This window comes from Anser cygnoides, chromosome 22, assembly GCF_040182565.1.
Source record: "Anser cygnoides isolate HZ-2024a breed goose chromosome 22, Taihu_goose_T2T_genome, whole genome shotgun sequence".
Classification (NCBI taxonomy): Eukaryota; Metazoa; Chordata; class Aves; order Anseriformes; family Anatidae; genus Anser; species Anser cygnoides.
Genome location: NC_089894.1, coordinates 6,527,657 through 6,550,385, shown reverse-complemented (window position 1 = coordinate 6,550,385; position 22,729 = coordinate 6,527,657). Strand labels below are relative to the sequence as shown.

Genomic DNA, 22,729 nt, shown 5'->3' with positions numbered 1-22,729 from the left:
AAACTCCAGATCCTGAAAGTTTGAAAGAGGCTCCTACTTTATCAGATTTTACCTTGTTTTCTTTATAAACTGTTTAGTCCTGGTGCTTGGCCAAGCTTCTTGCTTGCCAGAGAGACCTTGGTGCTTAGTGAGGGGAAGAAGTGAGTCATCCCTTTACAGCACTACATGTTTTCTGAATGAAGCCCTGATGGGGTATGGTGTAAGGAAGCATGAACCACATACTAGCCTGGCTGGCACTGAAAAATCTCAATGTATACAATTATAATTCGCATTATGAAATACCTTTTTTTATTCATTTTTCTAAAGCTGTTTTAATTCAGCCTCAATCTGCCCGGCGGTGGTGTTCAATCTTTTTGCAGGCTTAAACAAAGGAAAAAAGTGTATATTTTTTGTCTTCGAGAGGCTTCCACCTAAAATGGGGCTGGGGCTGGTGGTGCTCAGGAAATGCTGTCAGCTCACCTGCTCATGAAGCTGCCTTGACCATGCCCATGCTGGCAGGTCTCAGATGTTCAGCACAGCAGAGGTGAGGCTCAGAGGCTCGTGGCTCTCCTGTCTTGCAGCATCTGTGTCTGAAAAGCGATGCTGCAGCATGCTTGGGCTGTGAAAACCCAAGTGTCCGCAATGTCCTCATCTGTGTCAGAGGCCTTGGTGAAAAGGGGCACTGCTTTGTGCCTCATAGACAAAGGTAGATATTTTAGAGCAGGGAATGCAAATATCCACAAGCCCCTGGATCCAGGAGCTCTTGCAGCCCAGGTATGTCCTTCCTCCTCTGGTACAAATCCTGCAGGAGCAGTGGGAGCTGAACCACGCTTTCTCTAACGACTGTGTGCTAAGAAGCATTGCCAGTCCCACACCCTGGGTACAGCACGTGGTGTGCTAAGCAAGATGCTGCTTGATGTGTTGGGAAGGACAGAAAGGAGTTGCTTGGGCCATTGCTCATTCCTATTTTTAGCTCCATTTCTCATCTGTAAGAAGGTTAGACACTAGTTATTCCAGCTCATCTTCCAGCAAGGGACCTTCATGCTCTTCTAGCGAGGGAGTCCCTTCCAGCAAACCCCATGCACTGCAGCTCCTCCTGAGCAAAGACAACCCCCTGTGGCTCCTTCTGTTTACTCCAGCAAAGAGTGAAGTGATTAATGGGGCCAGAACATATCTTTCTCCCCAGGATCCGCAGATAGGCACAGCTGAATAAATACCCCATGTTATTGTGGTCTGCTTGGTTGGAAGTCAAACTACAGGTAGCCAAGAGCACTGCCAAATGTATTTATTGCCACGCTGCATCCACCAACAGTCCTGCAGATAAGAGCGAGTCAGAGAGGTTTAGAAGGACAAAGTGGCATTCCCAGCTCTCCCTGTGCAGGAACTGGAATGCTCTGGGCCTCAACTGGGGAATGAGATGGCTCGATTGCATGCTCTTCTGGGCTTTTAGCAAGCGCCTTTTTATGAAGTTTGATGCACACTGCAGCTCAGCTAGTGCAGGCTGGGTTTTGTATGGTTATTCTCGGCCCTTATACAGAATTTTGCATCCCTCCAAAGTGATGATTCATTTTCCCAACAAGTTTTATGTGGTTGGGGTTCATGCCCCTGTGGGATAGTGTGCCAAGGCCCCATTAGGACACAGGCGGAGAAAGGGTTAATGCTTTTCACACTTAGCCAGCAGCTGAGGCTGGGTTCATGACTGGGTTCAATCAGAAGCACGAGGTCCTACTGAGACTTCTTATAACCACTGCTTCTGAGCTTGCAGCAGTTTTTTTTTTTTTCTCCTTCCACTCCTCTGCCTATTTTGGTAAATGCTGGCAGAACAGAGCTGATTTTGCTCCTTAAAAAAGAATTAGTATCTTTGGAGAAGAGCTTTTTGTGAAAGGACTTCTGTGCTGATGAATTTTCTATTTTGTAGCTAGGGAGATGGTAGCACAGAAAAAGGCAGGCTTGCTGGAGTGAATCTGCTTCCATTTCATCTCTTTATTGAATAATATGATTTTGAAAATAGTAAGTTCAACTGTGTTGCTTATCTTCAAGCAGACCAGTCTTCCACGCAGCCTGTATTCTCCTGTGACCCCTATCTTTTCTCTTGGTGCTGTTCTTGGCCAGTTCAAGGTGCTCCTCTGCATTTTGTATCTAGAATAACAGCGAATTTGCCTTTCTGAATGGTACCATCAAATCTTTTGAGCTTAGGCTGATATTATTTAACGTGAAGTTATTAAACCTATAAAAGATGCTCTTCTGTATCTCAGTCAATATGGTGGCTGGAGGAACATCAATGCTCAGTTCCATATTCTGTAAGGTTTTGAGTTCTTTAACAAAAAGCCAAATAAGCCCAAGATAAGTACAAGACCTGCAGTATGACACCTCCCAGCCATCAGGAATAAGATGTGTTCTTGAAAGAGGAGGGAAGTTTTGTCCGAAGCTTTCAATCTTTGTTAGTGCTTTTGCTCCCTATGGGTTGTTTCACAGGCTTTCATCTGAGTGCCAACAACAAAAACAGATTTAAAAAAAAAAAAGACAAAGCAAAGCAATGAAGAAGGAACAAAACTAAGTCTTCAAGAAGTGTACTGTGCTTGGGTCTGAGCAGCAGCATGCTAGCAGGAGACGACTGCTTCCCCTCCAGGTTTTTCTAAAAGGCAGAACATGGAATATTGATTCCCAGTGGCTGCAGAGTCAATATCCCACACGTTTCCAGGCCAATACGAGGAGCACAAAAGGTTATGACTTGCACTGAAGTCTGGGGGAATCCTGAGCAGCAGATGGAGCCATGCGAACGGCATCCCCGACTGTTCCCAACCCCGACCTTGTCCCTCTGGCACGTACAAATGGCTGTGCTTTGTCACGGTAGCTGCTCCAGGGACAATTGCCTGGAATAAGGCGTTTGTAGGAGTGGCTGTAAGGCTCGGGCTCCCTGCTGGGTTTTCCAAATCTGTTGAAGCACCTCTTGGTGTCAGAGGGCAAAAGGGTCTCTGCCAGGCTCCGGTTTGTGGTCAGTCACTGGTGGCGCTGGGCTCATGGCTGGCTGCATTGTGTGCAGTTAAGAATGGGACACAAAGGTAGCAAGAAGAGAGACGAGGATGTATAACTAGGAAGGAAAACACCAGTGATACCCTTCTTGAAAGGAAATCAGAATCAAATTGAATCCATTTATTTTCATGTTATATTTAACTTCCGAAGTGTTAAAGTGCCTCGGGCTCGCAAATAGAGCGCCTCTTTTGTAATCCTTTTCTCCAGCCTGCAGAGAAAACAAAGCTGTTGGTTTAGGACGTGGAGCAGAAGGCGCGGGGGAACCTGCCGGAGGCTCCTGCTGCGCGGGGTCATGGGTCGCGGTGCGCAGCCGGCTCGGGATCAAGCTCAAGGTTCTCGAGTGATGGAAAAACCGTTTGACACAACGTCTCTGCGAGCCTGCCTTGCTAACGTGAGCCAGCTGAGGGAACACAAACAGAGGCACTGTAACCAGCCCAAATCCCACCTTCCTCTGAAACTTCCAAGCCTCTTTTTTCCTGTCAGATTCCAGACAGATGAAATTTTCCTGGCGTGGGCCCACTCCTGATTTATCGCGATTCAGAGATGTTGCCAGGACTTGAGTTTGCTGATTGACAGGCTAGGAAGGGAAGGTGCCTGGCCCCGCAGATCAAACACGGCCTCATCTGCCCCCATTCTGCCTCCTCCTTCAGGACTTGCCATGCTCTCTCTCATTTTCTGGAAATCCCAACTTGAATTTGATTCCAAGGCCTGGTTGATACTGTTGTTTGTATGATAGTGTCAAGAGTGAGCACATTCTTTGGATCATAAATCATCTCAACCTGACCCCAATTAATTACAGGCCCTGGGTTTCATTTCTCTCGGTTCTTACCAGCCATAACAAATGAGGTCATTCTGTGTCAGTGAGACATCGGAGCAGACACCACTGGGGAAGTCACGGGGGACTCTGATCCCGTTATGCTGCAGGAAGAGTAGAGGAGAAGGAATGGGCCATATCCTCCCATTGCTTCCTAAATAGGAGCCATGGGATGCTCAGCAGCAGAGTTAAAGTTTTTTTTATAAGGATACATGAAAAATATTTAAGTTTTATTTAAATTTTGGCAACGTAGTGAATGAGGCAATATTTGATGCTGAGGGCTACCAGGCTTGCAAGAAATGTCCTGGTTGAACCCATCCGAGCCCTTGTGCTCCAGCCAACCATTCAAATGGGTCTTGAGCTCAGGTGCGCATCAGAGGCATCTGAAGGGGCTTTCCCTGTTGAAGACCCCTTCATTTCTATGCAGCACGTTGCAAAGATTGCATGGGGCTTGTGTTAGAGATTGTGCTTCTGGGTTTCTTAGAAAATGCACTGCTGGAGAGGTGCTGGTTGATCTCCCAGCCTTGAGGGATTCGTCAGAAGCAGTACAGCACCAGCGCCCACGGCACGGTGCTCAGCACTACCTAGAAATCAACGGGTATGGGAAGGGAGCTGAATCCAGAGGCTGAGATTTATGCCCTGGGTTCCAACAGGAAAATCCAAAGGACATGCTTATAACTCACTGATTTCACTGTTGTTTTATTGATACATTTATCTTGTTCACTTGTTATTGTCGTAAAAGTGCAGTAACAATGCAATAATGATGAATGATCAGAAATTCTGTCCCTGTGGAAGGGCAATTGGATCCATTTCCTAAGGACTACCAGCAAGAGAAATTTCCTAGAAAGCCTAGATCCTTTTCCTTAAAAATGCCTGTGTGATAAGATGAAAAGAGATGCAGAATTGAACCACAGCTGCAAAATAATATATTATTAGTTATGGTGTAGGCACTGCAAAGCATGGAAAAAAGGATGGAGAATGGTTCGTTACAAACTGGAATTGGGGCAAAAATACCTTCCTCTTCAAGTTAATTATTCTTTCATAAGCAAGTCCTAAAAGTATAAAAATAAATAAAAAAAAATAAGCTGAGGGTGAGAAGATAATTGTGTTTTCGGATGTAATCCCTGGTGCGTGCAGCAGGACTGCTGTATGCCACCTCTTCCTCATGGGCTGCACTGGGAGTGGAAAGTTGGCGATTTGGCAAAATGACACTGGGCACTTGCTTTTACCTGCACAGAAGTTAAAACAAATCAGCATCTTAGAGTGAGTGGTTAATGTGTAACAGAGGACGCAAGTGAGCACGGCTGGGGTATCTCATGAGAAGAGAGCATGGGCTGAACTTCCCGGGCTAAACTGTAAGGCTTCATCTGTGTATAAAGCACACAGGTGTATTTTTCACCACGCGTTGCCTCCTCACCTGCCCATATAGTTGTGTTCACTGTGACTACAGGGCTAACTGGCTATCAGTGCTGGCCTGATACTAAATGATGCACAATAAATGCCGTGAAAGCAAGTCAGAGCTGCCACCATTCAGCACATCTGAGCATCGCTCCCATATACACAGCTATAGGACAGGCACTTTTGGCTGTTGATGAGTGCTGTGCCAGGCTGGCATGGGGTGGACTTAGTATTGCATGAGATGCACTCTCAGTGCTAGCCAGCTTCACATCTGAAGAATAATACTTTTTTCTTTTTTTATCCCCATTAAAAACTACCTGCCATTTAACCCTGTCTACCACTGTCTACTTCTGAACGGAGTAACATCAGTTTTTAGCTGTGAAACCTCATACTGTTAAATGCGATGAGCTCATCCTATTTCTTGGCATCGTCTCATCTTGATTTTGGCAGAGACAGAATGAGATTTCAGCAGAGAGAAGACAGTAATAAAAGCTCATTTTTCTCCTAAAAATAATGCTAGTCGAGTTAGTCCTAAAAACTGTGAAGGAAAGTGAAAATCCAAGCCAAGTTTCATATTTGAAGCTGTATGCAGATTCCAAATCCAACATTATTACCCTTGTGTTGTTTTCCAAATGGTGTATTATATTCTTCAGATGCATAAAAGACAGTAAAGCAAGTGCAGCTGTTTTTCTCAGCATCCAGAGGCTGATCTCCAAAGGACAGCTGTTTGACTGGCCTCAGAATATTTGTTGTGCTCATCCTCAGCTCTAGAAAGCTTCAGGTGCCATCTCCTCTCCAGCTGCCTCTCAGCTTGTTGCTTTGTTCAGTAGAGAAACACACACAATACAAAGAATTGCAATAGGAATGGTTATGTACCCGTGACAGTGAGATGCTGTGGGCCAGACCGATCTTCCAGACGAGTGGAGTTGTTCCTTATAATGCCGTCAGGATAAGAAGGGTGCTGCCATTGATCTACCCAACTGGGGCTCCAGAAGTCTCGGTTCCCCTACAAGTGCTCTGCCAGCGTTGCCCAAATCCCTGCTTTCCATCTGGAAAAGGAGAGCACCAGGGGACTACTTTTGCTTTCCTCTGGAAGTTTGGTATTTTAAATGACAAAGTGCCTTAAGGCAAGACCTGCTCTGAGCTGAGCACTACGAGGCTCTGATCTCAGCTGAAGTCTCTTGGTGCTACTGAACCCAAAGGATAAATAACTGAGAATACTTTCCACTGAGTTTGTCTCCATTATGGCTTTCTCTGACTTTATAAATGCCCTGCTAGAATTGGGAGGCTTTTTCTAAGAAATTTTGCAAAAGCACAAGAGCAGGAAGAATTTGGTTCTTGCAGTAGAATGACTTTTTTTTCCATACTTATTTGTCTAGTGTTTGAACGGTTGGAAATGTCTTCTCAGTATGTGCATTAAAGACTTCCTGCCTGGAGTGTGCAAAGGACTCCAAGCATTCACAGGATATTAAACAGATTCGTAATGGAACCCAACAGTATAAACATGTCTTCAGTGCAGACAGGAATGCCACAAACCCTAATGTCGTGTAATGTAAAACATACCCCGGTTGTGTCTGTCTTCTCTTCTGCAAATAAACAAGGCAGAGATGTGTTTAAAATGTTTCCTTCTGAGACAGACAATTTCTCATCTCATTCTTTCATTCTCTTTTTTAATATATATATATATATATTTTTCAGGTGAAGCCTTAAAGGTCTTTGACTTTGCTTTAACATGGTCCTGCCAAATTAGGGCTATTGGAGCAGCCCGATACAAGTCCTTTTGAATGAGAAGCCTTATTTTACAGGTTGTCATTTTCTTGGTAGAATGCACAGAGTATAGGGTACGTATATGTACGCATTGGCAAACATTTAAATTAACTGTCCCATGATCAGGAGCGTGCTCTGACATGGAATTCCTTTTCTCTTTACTTTCTCCTTGCAAAAATCCTTCATGCAGATTCTCCCCCCTCCCGTCCAAGTCTCCTCTGTGGTGTGATAGGACTTTTTTCCCTCTTAATGCCCCGCCAGATGCTTCCTAGAGCTGCCCATAGCTGCCCTGGCTCTGCTCTCCCCGGCAGGGCCAGTGAGGGCTTTCCGTCACACTGCGGAGGAAAGGCACCCTTGTCCTTCTCTGCTCCTTATCCATAAGACCAATTCCACCACATTTAAAATCTGCTGTGCAGCACACTGAAGTAAAGAATACATTGATGCTCTGTCATGAGAAGTCTGACCGAAAGGCGCATCTGAGCTAGGGCTGCTGCAGAAATATAGAAAAGCAGCTGTGATGTACTGGAGTGTAAGGCTTTAAAAGGGAGACCTCATTTTTTTTGTTTTAATTTTTTTTTTTCCCTTCCCTCTTTGCCATGCAGTGCCAGGATCCTTTCCATCTTTCCTTTCTCTCTACCAGCATGTGAGAGCACCCTGCCAGGTCTGATCAGGCTGTTCCCTTTGGCTTGTTACCTGCTATGTGCATCTTGCACGTGCTGTACGTAGCCCTCTCGGTCATTGCCAATGCCTGAGCACGTCCAGCAAGTGCCTAAGAGGGGCTGTGCTGTGTTTCAAGTGCTCGTGGTGGCAAAGTAGCTCAAAGCAGCCCCAAGGGGTGCGTGTAAACCTGCCTGCCTGAGAGCAAAAGCAGATGTAGGTTCCTCTCCTCCCGGTGGCTGGCTTCTCTTCTGGATTTTACCCCTCATAAATGAGGGTAGCAACCATCACTGCATTGGAAGTGGAATAATCAGGGAATGTGGCTGCTGGGTCTGTCCTGTTAGGAACATGGTCCTCTTCAATTTCACCTGCTCTCGCCTCATTTGAAGGCCTTCCAGCTTTGTCTGAAAATGGCATGTATTTGGTGAGAATGCTGCGTTCTTTCCTCTTTGCAGTGTGCAAAGCCGGAGACTGCAGACTGATCAGAGTACATGAAATTAGATCCCTTGAGTAAAAATCAGCTAGTGATATCCAAGCGTAGACTGAGGTTAGCCCAAAATAGTCGCAGTGAAGGAAAGAAGAGTCATGCTGACCTCGGGTGTGAGCAGGACTTGACCTGAGCAAGAAATCTCAAAGCACTTTAATGGAGCTCAGTTTCTTGGGCCACATTTTTCCTCAAATCTCCTTTTCAATTAACTTCAAATAGAACAAATTATAAATAAATATCATAGATAGTGATGCTTCTTTTCACTGGAAAATAGCTTTCTGGCCATATTTGTGAGCACCAGAATGTCCCGAGTCCCTTGTGCCCAACACCAGGACCAGAAGTCTGTCCTCCTCCTTCCCTGCAGCTAAGGAACGTGGCTGGAGCGTGAAATCAGACCATGATGGATTTTCTTTGTCTGAACTTTGTCTGTGCACAGGTCCACATCAGCTGCATCACTTTTCTTGATCTTCTCTCATCTAAGAAATATAGAAAGGAAAGGGCTGAAATGCAGAAATACAGGAAAGAGTCAAAATACCAGTAGTATAGAATGAAAAGTAGGCAGAAGTATAAAACTGTAAGGATGTTTATTGGTCTAAGAGGAGGAAATGATCCTTTTCTAATGTCTCTTCCATCTTTAACTTCATTATAGTATTGTTGGGCTAACGCTCAGCTGGTGACAAACTCCCATGTGTAGGAAATACTCCCCATGTGGGCCCATGGGTGGCAGGTGATCATGGTACCAGTGCAGGGCATTGAAATCTTCCAGTGAATTAAAAATTATAAGCTGTAAGGAAGCCTCATTGTCAATTCATCTGTTTCTTGCTCCAAAGTCGGGGACCCACAGTGTGGTAGAGGGAGGCTTGAAAAATGTTTTCTTCTCCAAAAAGGAAAGAAAAAGAAACATGACTCAAGCGTCTGTGGTATGAAGTCACCGTCCTCTCTGTTACTCACTCCCATTATCTCTGCAATCTGTTCCCAAAGGGGCTTCCAGACATCCAGCTGCTTACCCTTGGGTAAAAGTTATTTAAAAAATAAAATACCAAGAAGAAAGAATAAAAAATGTTACACTGTAGAAGGATGGAACAGTGGTGTAAAAGTCTGGCCCCGGATGAAAACCCTTCCTTCATGCACAAATTAAAACAATGTGGCATTGTGCAGGGAAGGATGGGGAAAGGAAGTCGGAGGGCTCTGCAGACACCTGCCCCTACCCAGCGCTGCAGTGGAAACTGCCCCGTCGTAATTCACAAATATAGTCTGAAAGGTGATAGCCTGGTGCTCAGATTGTTTTACAGCCACACCAGGCAAGTTCCAGTCAGACAGAAGCCCTTCTACTGTAATCACTGAAAGAAAATGGATTTCCTGTCTATCTGCTTAGAAGTGCTACATGGATCCAGTACTCGGAGTCCAGTCACTAATGCAGACATATAATATTTCTTGAAGGGGCAGTGTGCTATCCCCAGGGGAAAGGAATTACCCAAAATACGAGATAGTGGCTGATGAAACTCAATAGGAGTGCAGCTAGAGGTGGGGGGGAATAAAGCACAGTAACAGAAAAATCATGCGTCTGCTCTATAAGCTGCCCTGATCCGCTCTGTGTGCTTGGCTCCCTGCATAGGAAACTCTACTGGAAGTAGGATTTGGAAGCTTTGCTTGTGTAGAATATGACCCAGTCGATGTCTCTGGCTATAAAGCGATTCCTAAAATGGTTCTGTTTTCCAGGCTTTGGTTTGTTAGTCATGCCGTGCCTGTCCTTGGGGTTTCAAGGGCTGCCCTCATTAGCCTGGGACGGGCTGGGAGCTTGCAGGATTGCTGGAGGAGAAACCTGCACCAGCTGCTGGGCACACGCGTGCCTCAGCACCCTGCGTGCTGGCTGGGAGCAGCTGTGACATCTCTGTGCCCCCAGGCGCCGCTTTGTTGCTGAAGGCACCGAAATGAGTCACTTCCCAGTGGCTGGGGTGTGAAGCGATACTGAATCCTTGGGAGAATGAGTTCTGGGTTAGGAAAGGCAGAGTGTTTGGGGTGACGATAGCAGCACGATATAAAGGTGATCAAGTGGAGCTCGGGCCGTCCCCAAGACCTCTGCTTTCATGCTGGTAGCACGCCATTTCCACTGCTCTTGTCATGAAGCTAAACCAGCATTGTGAGCTCAGCGCCACGCACGCTGCCTGTGACCTAGGAGAGGGCTTTGCAAGCCACGGGTCTGACGCATGCAAATACTCAAGCTGCCCATTGGTCTCAATGTGTTACGCAAAATGTGGTGCTCCATGAGACAGGGCAGCTCTAGAGGTGTTTAAGAGGCAGTTGGACTTTCAGGGATTTGAATTCAGACTAGATTTTTCTGTGTCAAATGCTGAGAATCCTCTGATGCTTCTGCCTCGGCTTTGCAGCCTGATGCATTTTCAGCTGAGCGTTTCTCCAGCCTCCCCAGAAACACGGTTCTCTGCCATCTGGTGTGCGTTAACCTTTGCACTCCTTAGCAAAACATTAGGCTTTGCTAGTCATATGATAAGGTGTATCCAGTGAAAAGAGAAAAATGGCAAGCTAGTTTTTTTTTTTTTTCACATTGCACTGACAGAGTGCTTCTACAGCACAGCAGCATCTCAGCAGAGATTAATGCCTTGGTGCGACTCCCCTAGGCCCAGGAAGTAATGGGCTTAAATATTTGTAGTAGAAGTCAAAAATATAAAATGCACAGGAGAAACTGAGTTCAAGACCTGATCGTACTTGTCCTTAGAAAGGTGGAAGGGGACAGCTCCTAATTCTGTAAGAAACTGCAGGGTTATTATCATAATTAATAAGAAGGAAATGCCAACCCTAAGAGTTGCAGGGCAATGCTTTCACATGGCCCTATCAGATACGTATATCTATACATCTACCTATATAAACATAGATCTATACAAACCCTTGCAATAAGCCTCCTGGAGGAGTTGCAGAAGGCATCACAGCGTTTCTGAGTTACAAATGGGCGATTCAAACAGCTTCGCCGTTGTGCTGCGCTCCTCTTCTCTCCACAATTTTTGCCTTTTATGCTGTCAGGGAAAAGTCCAAGCAGGTGGTTTAAGAAAACATTAGCAAGGATATGTCATAGCTTTAAAAAAGTGTTTGAAGGGAAATGGAGCTGTTGCTTCCAATTTTTCACTCTGCTGTCTCCATGATGAAATACAGTCATATCCACTTAAGTAATACCTTATGGAAAAGGAAGTGTCGTGTTTTTATTGGACACCTTTTATTACCAGCCTCGGTGAAAAGTGCAGTTGTGAGCAAGTCTCCGCTCCTCCGGCCTTTCACCAGCTTGTAATCCTGACAGAGAAAGGCTCCTTCTCGGGCAGGCGGAGATTTGCAGCGGCAGGAGGTACGGTATATGGGAAAGGCCTGGCTGCTCCAGGCAGAGCAATAATTTATGAAGGCTGATGCCACCGTGTGCTGTAAGAGCCTTTCGCTAGGTGGAGCTTGCGATTGAGGACAAGTCGCTCATTTAGTGCAACCCAGTTCCCATCTAGCTGCAACGTATCCCCCTCTCCTTGCAAGACGTGACAAAGCGGTAGGAAATTCCCCACCAGGGTGCTAACTCCTGGACTCCAGCGATCGCTGGTCACAGCAGCAATTTCAGGAGGCTCGTAGGAAGCCCGTTTCTGAGCTGAAGCGCATGGGAAGGACGATGTTCCGCTGCTTGGACCCAGGGAGAGCCCTCCAAGGGTCTCACCTAGGATCCTATCAACTCTAAGGCAATTTGGGTAGGTGTTTGGAGAGTCTGGTGATGAGATGTTTGTGATCAGTAAGTGACAAACAGAAACATATGGGGTGGAAAGAAAAAACAAACAAGGTGAATAAAAATAATCAAACACTGTCCCTGGCTGGTGCTTTGCTGCTTCTAGTGGCGTGTGCAAGGTGTTTGAGCCTTGTGACGGCAGAAAATCACTGGGGAGAGTTCATGCTGTCTGCAGCAAATGCCAAAGCACTGCGAGGTGAAATGCTTCAAAGGAAGAACCTCTTCCCAAGGCTGGCCACGGGCCTGCTGACATAAAACTGCCACAGATCTCCAAAGCTCTGCTCCCTGGGGAAAGGAATACAAATGCTTCCAAGATAAGAATCGGGTGCTTCCTTCAGCTCCGCTCGTTTACCGCAAAGTGGTAATGACTGCTAGGGAATGATTTATAATCTTTTCTTTTGAAACAGGTATTCGGAATATAAACTTGTCTCAGGTGGCTAAAGATGGCCTTTATTGTTCAGCTCTGAAAGAACTCTTGCAGGGTTAACAGATGAGGCCAGCACAAAAGCTTCAGCAGAGTTCTTTGATAGCACGGTAATCTCATAGCTGTGCACACGAGGTTCAGCTATGTTGACAGTTAATTACTGCTAGCTTCATATCTATTTTATTAATACTAGAGTCTCTTGTAAAACCACTGAAGCATCTGACTGGATGGTGTATAGCATCATCTCTTTGAATCAACTGTAATATATCTGAAAACATTTTGACATAAACATTAAAAATTAGCATTAAAAAAAAATAACATAAAAAATTAGCCTCAGTAAATAACAATAAACAGGACTTTTAGAACTGGTAGCCTTTATATTTTGTCGTTCCTTTGGTGAGTGTCTACATTCATTCAGGAATTCACATTTGCAGAGGGGCAGCCCCTGAGTTAGTCCCACCTACCTCTGGGCAGCAGCTGGAGTTGCCCGAGCAGGTCCATGACTTGGAAACTGCCAGCTCAGTGTTGTGGAAAGCCGCAGAGAAACCGAGGGCTAGTGACAGAGGACACATAAACCAAATTAGAGCATCTGCTATGTTGGCATCCGGCTAGGTAGCTGAAAGGTCCACAAAGTCTATGACTGCAAGGAGGGTGCTTCTCTTCCTGTAGCTAGGAGGGGCAGCGCAGACATAACGGGCTGCAGCACATGTTTTCGGGTTTATACAGATCTCCCCGGTCCCTGCAGACAGCTTGCACTGGCCTTGCATGGGAGGAAAGTCTTGCAGCTCTGTGGAAAACCCGCCAGCCCTTCCCCGAGCTAGGCGGGTGAGAGATTTATTGCGAGTCAGGCATGGGAAGCATCGTCAGACATCCCCAGGTAGCTGCCTTCCCTTCCGCGAGGAGAATAAAGCCCGTGTGGATTTCTGGGAGAAATAATTGCAGGTCAGAGGTTTTGCTCCCAGACAGACTTTCCCTGAGAGCCTCTTGGCACCGAGGGTTCAGGGGTCAGAGGCTTTGATGTCGGGAGCGAAGCGCTCCTTCCCAAAGCACCGAGGGCTCGGGACAAGCAGATGGTTTGATGTGGAAGCTGCCTAAAGTAAAATGCTCTCGCAGGTGGCTTGTGCCTTACAGCCCCACAGCCAGCACGAGAACTGCGTCCGAGCTGTAATTCTGGGTGCCGAGTGAGGTCCCATTGACTTGCTTTTAAGTGAATTAGGATGCGATGAGCTACTGTTAGCAGCTTCAATGACAGGGAAGATTTATTACCCTTCTTTCTGATTTTTGTTTATGTTGGTAGCCAAGAGCCCAGAAGTTTTCATCCCCAAAGAAGCTGCTTCTGCAGCTTGCAAGCTTCCAGACCCCAGCGGGGAGGCGGCAGCGGGACGATGTGTGGTGTGGGGCTGCTTTAAGAGCTCACAAGGAAATGAGTACCCAAACTCCTGCCCTGTGGTGCTCTCTGTGCCTGCAGAGGGGAGCAGATGTCGAGGGTAGCACTGGAGTTACCCCCAAAAGCAGCTTCCTCGGTGCTGCAAAGAGCTCGAGCTAAACCAGTGAACCCAGTCAGGAGCTTAAGCAGAAGCACCAGGGTTTAAGAGGAGCCAGAGACATTTTCTACTGTTATATGATAAACCGTAGCAGCTTCTCAATTGTGCAAGGGCACATTTTTATTTTATTTTTACTTATTTTCTGTAACGTGAATAGTGACGTTGGTAACCTATTTTTAACACCAGTTTGTAACCCGAATAACACCACTTGTCAAATCACACCTGAGCTTATTGCTGCTGGAGTACTTGGGGTCTGGCCTGTCTGCAAGGTGTCCTATGGAAACATCACATATGGACAGTCCATTTGGGTGGAAAATGGGTAATATTCCCTTTCTGTGAAGATCTGAAGATTATATCATAGATATAGCCCCCAGAGAGAAAAAGTACGCTCTTAATTATTTTACCTTATTATTTACCATTAGTTTGCATTAAAAGCAAGCATCATCAAGTCCAACTCCAGTTTCCTACTAGATACAGTGATTCTCAGTTCTTTGAAAAGAATTCAGCATCTGTTACAAAAGAAACATTCTTATTAATCTACTTTGAGGTCTTTTACAAGCGGGACAACCATGGTTTACTTTACACGTATATCATGCAGATATGCAGCTTTATACCCAGCATATCTGCAGATCATGCTAAAGCCCAACAGCAGTTCAGAGCAAGGTGAAGGAAGATAGTACAACAGTATGCCACAGCTGCAAGCTGTGATAATCTTCCAAATATTTAAGCACAAATTGTGGTATTCTCAATAGCCATTATATGGTATGCCAGTGTAAAAGTCTGTTTAAAATATGGCAAAATTGCATTGGAACACATTAAACGAGAAGACAAAAGAAATGGCAGCAGATGCTATGCTTTCCTAAAACTTCATAATTTGAGGTATTACGTGTTTTGGCTGGAAGAGGGGGAATTTCAAGTGGAAGTGCTGTTCAGATATTGGGTGGTGCCATGGCAATTTGTGATCCTGTCCTGGAAAGCTGCTTTTACCTTCTATTTACACAAGAAATAGGGGCAGCTGGCTGTGTCAGTTTTAGTGGCTTTCAAGATCTCTAGTAAAGTGTTCTGGGGTCGGCCAAATCCCTTCAAAGGTGGGGGTGATCAAACGCAGATTACAACCGGAATGGAAGTACAGAAAAGACACAAGAAGTTGGCATGTTTAGAAGAGCACAGCTACTTTTCATTTGTATGACATATCTGATCGGTTGCGAACATTAACAAAGAAAAAATCACAAAAATAAGCTATTCATAGAAAGTTTGCAAAAAGGGCTAAGTTGGTCACATAACTGTAAATTTCATAAACAAATATTGATTTAGAAGTCTAAGTAGTTAAGTGTAAATCCACACAATACCTGGATTAACAGATGTATTTGTAAGTAGTTTAAATATAGACGTATGCATGTTTATTCTGAGGAAAGCTTTGTCTCCAATGGAAAATGAAACAAGAATTTGTAGATAGTAAACTTGGCTAAATCACTCCGCAGAACATTTTCTGCTCCTCCTGACAATCCTGGATTCACAAGGAAAACTGGGTATCCAGAGAGATTTCCCAAATGCAAAAGAAATGCAGCACTAAGGAGCAGTTTTCCTTCATTTAAACAGACGTGAATGTGGAAAATAAAATAATGAAAGCTATCGCATTCAGAGAACCTGCTGTGATAGCTGGTAATGGCTGCTTTGAAAAAACGTTTCAGACTTAAATCTGGGAATATCTGGGATATCTAGGAATTTGATTTCAGGATTTACAGTAAGCTTGGAAGAAACGTCCCTCTGCAAATCGCTACCGTCAGCAAGGCACCTGTCCTCTCGGGCTGTGAATGGGAAGCCAGCTCTCCTCAGGCTGGTCAGCAGAATTGTGTATATAGTTCTGGTCCCAAACCAGAACCGGTTTTAGTTCTGGTTTCAGTTCATCAAAGCACTCATTTCTCTTAGAGGAAGGTACAGGGAGAACAGAATGTGCCTTGCCAAGTCCAAGTGCAGAATGAGTAGAAGTGGCCAGGGAGAGGCTGGATGACAACACAGTTGCACTGTCACCAGCTGGACCCTTTCTTTCTGCCTGATAGCCTGTATTTTCTAAGTGTTCGAGAGCCTAAGCAACATTACTCCTGCTTTATATACAGTGGTTCTTAGCTTTTATTCTGAAGGTAGACCCGTGGCAGCGAGGCATGTCCAGAGAGCTAGATTCATTCAGATGAAAATCAAAGTCCTGCTCTCCCTCGGCTTTTTCCCCCCGTGCCCTTTGATTGCCTCTGCCAGCTACAGCATCGTACTCCTTTCGAAGGCTCAGCACCACGGGTTTTGCAGGCGGGGCCGTGGCACGGTGCCGTAGCTGACCCGTGGCAGTGTCGTGCCTGCTCTCTGTCCAGTTCCTCTCCCCGTGCTCCTCTCGCTGCTGCAGGTGCTAGTCAGAGCTGGGGGAGGCAGCGGAGTCCATGTCCTCCGTGTCGTGTTCGTGGGGGGACACGGGCTGCCCCCCCTTAACGCGTTTCCACTTCATTCTTCTGTTTTGAAACCATACTTTGACCTGGGTGATGAAAAGGAGATGATGAATTATGACCTCAGGCTGAGCTGTCTAAGCAGACCTATGCGTATATATCAACAGACGTGTTTCGTGAAATTCTGGAAGAAAAATTGGAAGGAACCTCACAAGTTTAAGTGCTCTCCCTCTAATGAAGGCAGGAACAGTTCTCTCTAAGCTGTTCCAGGAGGATGTTACTGAGACCAACAGAGGTAGCACAAGTGCTTTGCCTGGCATCTTTGTCAGCTATACATGCCAATCCAATGCGTACAGTGCGCCTTTTAACATCCACCCCAGCCAGTCTAATCCTTCAGGAATTGCAGTCATCTTGGCTTAATTGAGCAATTCCTCTACACCAAGCTTGAGAAGGAAACCCTAACTGAGATCCCAGTGAGAGGAGAGAAATATCTGCCTCCGCTAAACTTTGCATTCTTGTCTTCCCTCATCGCCTTGAAATACCACCTGACCCAGGAAGGACACATATCAAATGTGCCATCCCAATTATGTCCTGGTAATTAGAGTCTAAGGTGATATCCGTATTCCATCTGTAGGCCTCGATATAGCATGTACCAAGGGGTGGTGGTAAACAACAGCTCAGTAGGTGTCAGTTATTCCCAAATGTCATCATTTTTTTTTTTTTAGTTTAGAGACACAGAATTACATGTATTAAGTACTTAGAGAATTTTTTAACACGTGTTTCAAAAGACCATGGAAGTTTTGTATTAAAATACCTCTGTGCCATTGCATTATACCCACTCGAGTAACCAGTCTGCTTCATAGCTTTAGGGAGAAGTTGTGGGGGAGGAAGAAAAGGTGGGGAGGAAGGGGTTGGGGAAGTACTTGTCTTTCGGTGAGGTCCAGGTTCACAGCTATCTCGTATCTCCTGAGCCTTGTCAAGTAGTTGTGGTGGGCGAATTCAGCCTCCAGCTCCCGTAGCTGCTCCTTTGTGAAAGCCGTCCTTTCCTTCCGCGACTTGCTGCTGCTTTCTGCCTTGTTGCTCGAGTTCTGGTTTTCTAAGGGGCAAGCACACAGAATTTGCAGTTACCTTGACCCGTGCGAGCACGTGCATTGCAAAGATCGGGTGTAAAAGCGTGCGTTGTGCCCCCTGAGCTCAGCACGGTGTTGTCAGCCGTTGGTTTAAGGGGTGAAGGTGGGACGGAGAGCATCGCTCAAAGCACAGGCTGGGTCAGCAAGGCCTGTAGTGAGCAGCCACGGGATGGGAGCTCTCATCGCATCTACACAGCGCTATCAATAATTTCCTTCCCCACCTCTTGTGCTCCATACGCATGTGTTATCACTCCCCGAATTTTGGCTTTGCAGACTGCCAAGCAACTGGCAGCAGAGGTAGCACTTCGTGCAGGATGGGCGCTGTGCAGTGAGTGCACGGTGACCTCCTGTGGTGCAAGGGGTAGGGTGAAGCTGCTGAGGAAGCACCCTGGGCTAGCACAAGGCCTGGGAACACGGGGAGGGGAGAATGTGGGAAAAAGAGCAACGCCAGAGAGCCGGCGTCCATGAGAGGTGCTTCAGGCACTCATCTGCTTCAAGTCCGTGCTGAACAACTGCCAGAAGGAGAGCTGGCACCTGTGTGACTGGCTTCAGAACCATCCCTGTGGTTAGGAGCTGTACTTCTGAAGCTAAATTTCAAGCCATAGCCAAAGGGATGCTGCACCAATTATGCCAAAAAGTGAACGCAAACTGACTTTGCCTGAAATGGCGGCAGTCTTTTTTAGTTATTATTATTATGATTCTCCTGTTTTTTAAAGAAATGCTTGTGAAGAATCTCCATGCAGCACAAGGAAAAATACTCTTGCTGTGTGAGCAAAGCCAAAGCTGTGCCAGTCTTTTAGGCAGTTGGTGTTACAAGTTCCTGGCCTCTTCTCCCTCCTCTTTTGCTCCTGCAATTGGCTAGACTCCCCAGACTGAACGAATTAGTAACATTTCTGTTACGTTGGGTGCTAATTACTTAATTCTTGTGTGTAATTAGTGTACAATGAAGTTTCACATGTCCTAGCACTACCATACATCCTGGCGCATACAGTTTCTACACAGAAATGGTATACAAAGCAGTAGCAATGAGCGTGAAATGAGCATCTTCTAGGTGTCCTTTTCCTTGCTGAAAAAATCTCCTGTGTGGCTGAAGGCTTTGTGATTTATCTGATCTTAGCTCTGCCCACGAGGAAGAGAGAAATTGAATATAGCCCACGTTAGTGACGATGTGCACAGGAGCAGCGCACCACGTGCTGCAGCTGTACTGCCCTCCATTTCAAGGCAATTAGTCCTGTTTGCATAGAATCATAAAATGGTTTGGGTTGGAAGGCACCTTAAAGACCATCTAATTCCAACCCCCCTGCCATGGGCAGGGACATCAGCATTGTCCTGGCTCCCGATCCTCTTGGTTCCAATCTCTCACCAAACACCAGCCTCACTGCATTCCCCAAAACAAATGGGGCTTTGGGGAGGGCAGTGGCGATGCAGGAGTTGAAGCACGGATCCCATGCTGGATACACATGGGAGTTCACCACTTGCCCCTCTGCAAAGGGCATCCTCTCTAAGGGTGTCACTGCTCTTCATCTCTAATTAATTATATGAATCATTTTAAATAGCTAAGTGTCTCTGGGACCAGAGCAGGCTCTGCCCCACATGGCATTGCAAAGAGACATAAGGTAGAGAGTCCTATGGCTGGCTGGTAAAAAGTGCTTTTGAGGAAGGCACAAGGACTCTGCACTGTGCATGTGCAGAATTTGGGCACCAGAGATGGTGTTTGTATCACTCGCAGTAGCTTAAACATGGAAGCATGGGACTGACTAATGCCTGTAACACAGGATGCTGCCTGCTTGGTAGTGCTTGTGGTGATCCACAGCCCTGAGCAAGGCACGTGGTGTTTGTTGTCCTGCAAACTCTTGCCAGCGCGTGCAGTTTTTTCCTTAGTAGAAGAAAGTGTAATAAAAATCTGAAGCATCTGCACAACGTTACTTTTCCCCCATACTAAAGACTTTGAGGGTATATTTATTGGAAGTGGTTAAATCAAGCGGTAAGATGGATTTTGCTGTCATGGAACATAAAATTCTGAAAGCTCTCAGGAACGTTGGCCAAGTGAAGTGACTTCATGAATAGCTGATTCGTTTGGCAGCTGATGATAAAGTAACCAGCAGTTACTTCAGTGAGCACCTCCTGGAAGGATGCTCGGCAGAGGGTGCACACAGGGGGCTGGGACAGATGAAGTTCTGCCCCCAGATCCCTTTACATTGCCTGGGGACCTGCCTGTGCTCTCCTTTTCTGTCTTCCTCAAGTTTTCAGCTGCTACCTGCTGCTGTTTGCTCTTACGTACTGCTTTTTACACCTCCATGACTGTAAACGGCTATTGCAAGCCTAGAAAACCCTCTTTAGTCAGTGGCATGAGGGAGAAAGAATGGCAGGCCGGAATTCAGCTCTGATCTACACATTCTCACCTTTTTTTTTCCTCCCCCAGAATTCTTCAGTCAAGGGCTGAAAGTCAACAACATACATCTATTTGTGGTTAAGGGAGTTAGTCATTATGCACCACTTTCTGATTAACGTTCTGTATTATTTCATTCCCATAATAATAAAGGCGTCTGAATTACTACCATATTCTATGTTATTATATATAATATATATATATAATTATACTAAGACCTGTTTCTTGCTGCCTTATTCTTCAGCTTATGTGGTGAGAAGGTTGGGATATCCAAACTATCTGCAACTAGTCATTCTAAAAAACATTTAGCATGAAAAAAACAGAGTGTTTTTTTAGACCCAACTTTCACCTGAAAACTAGTTCACTTCTGAAGTGACTCTTCCTAAGGTTTTAATTCTTATCTTTTGGTTTTAAAGATCAATTTAGAGCTTTGGAGTTTCCTTACTGATTGACTTATGTTTTTTACTTTGTAGTGTAAGATAGATGTATTAAACCCAGAGTCATTATAAAGCCTTCTAGCCTCTTTAATGCTGTAATTACAAAGGCATTTCTATAAATTATTTGCTAGGTTATACAGTATTGAATACTTGGAGCCCTCTGCAAGAAAAAGATTTGTGAATGCTAATAGCTGTGGCTTGTGGCAGGGCTGCAGGGGCAGCTGTGAAAGCTCACCCTAGGCTATTTGCTGTCTTCAGGCCATTTGCTGAGCCTGGGAAGTCGGGACCGAATATAGCATCTAAATAATTAAAGCTTGTAGAGGAAGGGAAGGGGGTGTGTGCGTTCATATATGCATGCTTGTAGTAGATGCCACTGTTGCTATTGCCACAACAAAGCTGTTCTCTAACGGTCCTGAATCTATCCCTGCTTCAAAGAGTGTTTTAAGGATTGACAAGCTTTTTTATTATTTTTACATCAAATGAATGTCTCTCTGTGTCTCAGTTCTCTAACCGTAAAATAGGGATGCTGGAAAATATTCCCTGCTTCATAATAATGCTGTGGGGAAAAGCATACTGGTTTGTAAATGAATACTATAGCAAATGAATGTGTATAAACGTCACATTTTTGAACAACTTCCTTAGGAGAAAACAACTTAATGCATATTTCACATGTCTGGATTTGAAATAGCAGCAATTCAGAGGTTATTGAATATGGTACTGTAGAAAGAAAGTGTTTTGCTAGCTAGGATGACGCAATGAAAACCATCTACATTGTTTTCCACATGGTTAGACGTTGCACGGATGGGCAAACTTTTGGTATCTCCTCTTTTGCAGTAAAATCATTCAATATTCAGTGATGCCAAACAGAATTTGTATCTAAAGGGAGACTTTGATGTGTCTCATACTATGAACTGAGATGTCAAAACCCTGGTACTGTATTTCCAGCTAGCCCAGGCAGCTGAAGATGAGGGATCTTTGCCCTTCGACTCCCGTTCTCGCACACTTGGGCACATGGCAGGTATCCAAGAAGTAACTCCACGACCTAGGACTCTGAGCTCAGTGTCCACGCACCTTGTGATTCCTGCTTAGTTACAGCAAATTTGCCATGTGCTGGTGCATAAAACACCTCGGTCAGTTAACAAGACCTGCAGGAGTGAAACAAACACCGGAGGTCATCAAGGAACAAGGAACTTCATTTCGATGATGTTACTGTGTGGGTTCCCTAGTCAAGAATTGCAAAATGCTTTCTTCATCAGCTTTAGTTCTAATCTTGTAGGTGCTCTCATGCTACAGCCCGTACCATCCCACATCCCTGCTTTCACGCCACCTACCTGAGTTTTCCTTTTTTCTTTTGGATGTCTTTTTCTCTGTCTCGATCGCAGCGCTTACCGGCGCCTCATACTCTTCATTCATGCCCATCGCCGCACTCACGAGGTTTGGGCTGCCGCCTTCTGACTCCCCAGAAGCCAAGGCCAGTCCTGGATTCAGCCGTCTTCGGGCTTCGCTTGCCGCTTGGTGCCAGTCGGGGTGGTGGAAAGAAGGGTGCTGCTCCTCGGGCGGGAAGCTCTGCGGAGCCGTCACCAGGCAGGACGCTGAGAAATCAGAGTAGGCAGCAAAATCTGACTTTTGATGGAAGGAGAAGGGTGCCGGCGGGTAGTGGCTCAGCCCCGCGGCTGTGGGGACGTCCGCACGGGTGCTCCGCAGGCACCCCCAGAGCGGGGCTGGAGCCTGGGGACCGCGCATGCAGCTGCTGATGGTGGGATCCATTCGCCTCCAGCGCCGTCCACGCTCCGGTGCTCGGGGCCGGTTGCAGCTCAGGCTTCGCGATCGGAAGAGGGGAAATTTTCCAACGTTACGGGACAGATTTCCTCTCTAAACAACAGTTTGTTTGTGGCTTTGGGGCTGTTGCAGACTTGTTATTTTGGGAACTCTTCTAAAAGTCTTCATTGTCCCGACTGGAAAAGAGTAACCAGATCTAGGCAGTGATTGCCCTGAATTATTTCCCAAGGCCTGAAGCTTGCTTCCTTGTGAAGTGCTGGACATGAGTGAAACACTTTTTAAATACCGTGCTGGGGAGAGAGTGACAAGTTTGTGAAGTGAAATGTGAGAGAGGGGAGGGAGGGGTTAACGTACACACACCCGCTCCCTCCAACCAAAGCAAAGCAGGCACCTATTAATCATCCGAAACCTTATATGCACATCTAATGGGATTTGCAGATGGAGACTTTTAAAGAAACAATGTCTGTATTTTTTTTTTGAAGAAAAAAAAAAAAAGGAAAGAGCAGCACACGCACACACACACACATACAAAGAGGCTTTAATGTTTCCCTGTAACGCTATGAAGTTATTTTTATTGCACTGTTAACAAAATTCCCCAGGTCTTGCATTTGGAAAAAACCCTAATACAGGATTCAACAGATGCCAAATTTCAAGAACTAAAGTGGGAAATAAAAGTAAGAAAGTACTTCA

The 22,729-nt window shown here is 45.7% G+C and overlaps 1 protein-coding gene across 1 annotated transcript; it reads right to left on the bottom strand.

The window, feature by feature from the left end:
- Positions 1-15,023: 15,023 nt before the first annotated feature.
- On the bottom strand, positions 15,024-22,363 carry MEOX1 (mesenchyme homeobox 1). The gene is made up of 3 exons (XM_013200909.3): positions 21,592-22,363; positions 17,228-17,400; positions 15,024-16,393 (listed from the first exon to the last, which is right to left on the bottom strand). The coding sequence occupies exons 1-3, from the start codon at positions 22,025-22,027 to the stop codon at positions 16,271-16,273; spliced, it is 732 nt and encodes a 243-aa protein (XP_013056363.2). The 5' UTR covers positions 22,028-22,363; the 3' UTR covers positions 15,024-16,270.
- Between the last annotated feature and the right edge of the window lie 366 nt (positions 22,364-22,729).

What these genes read in the sequence shown, in the direction of transcription:
- MEOX1 (XM_013200909.3), bottom strand. Translation starts at nt 22,027, where the DNA reads ATGGATCCCACCATCAGCAGCTGCATGCGCGGTCCCCAGGCTCCAGCC. An exon ending in AAGAAAAAAGGAAAACTCAG is followed by an intron (nt 17,401 to 21,591) that starts GTAGGTGGCGTG and finishes CTTGCCCCTTAG; the next exon opens with AAAACCAGAACTCGAGCAAC. An exon ending in TGGACCTCACCGAAAGACAA is followed by an intron (nt 16,394 to 17,227) that starts GTACTTCCCCAA and finishes TTCATCACCCAG; the next exon opens with GTCAAAGTATGGTTTCAAAA.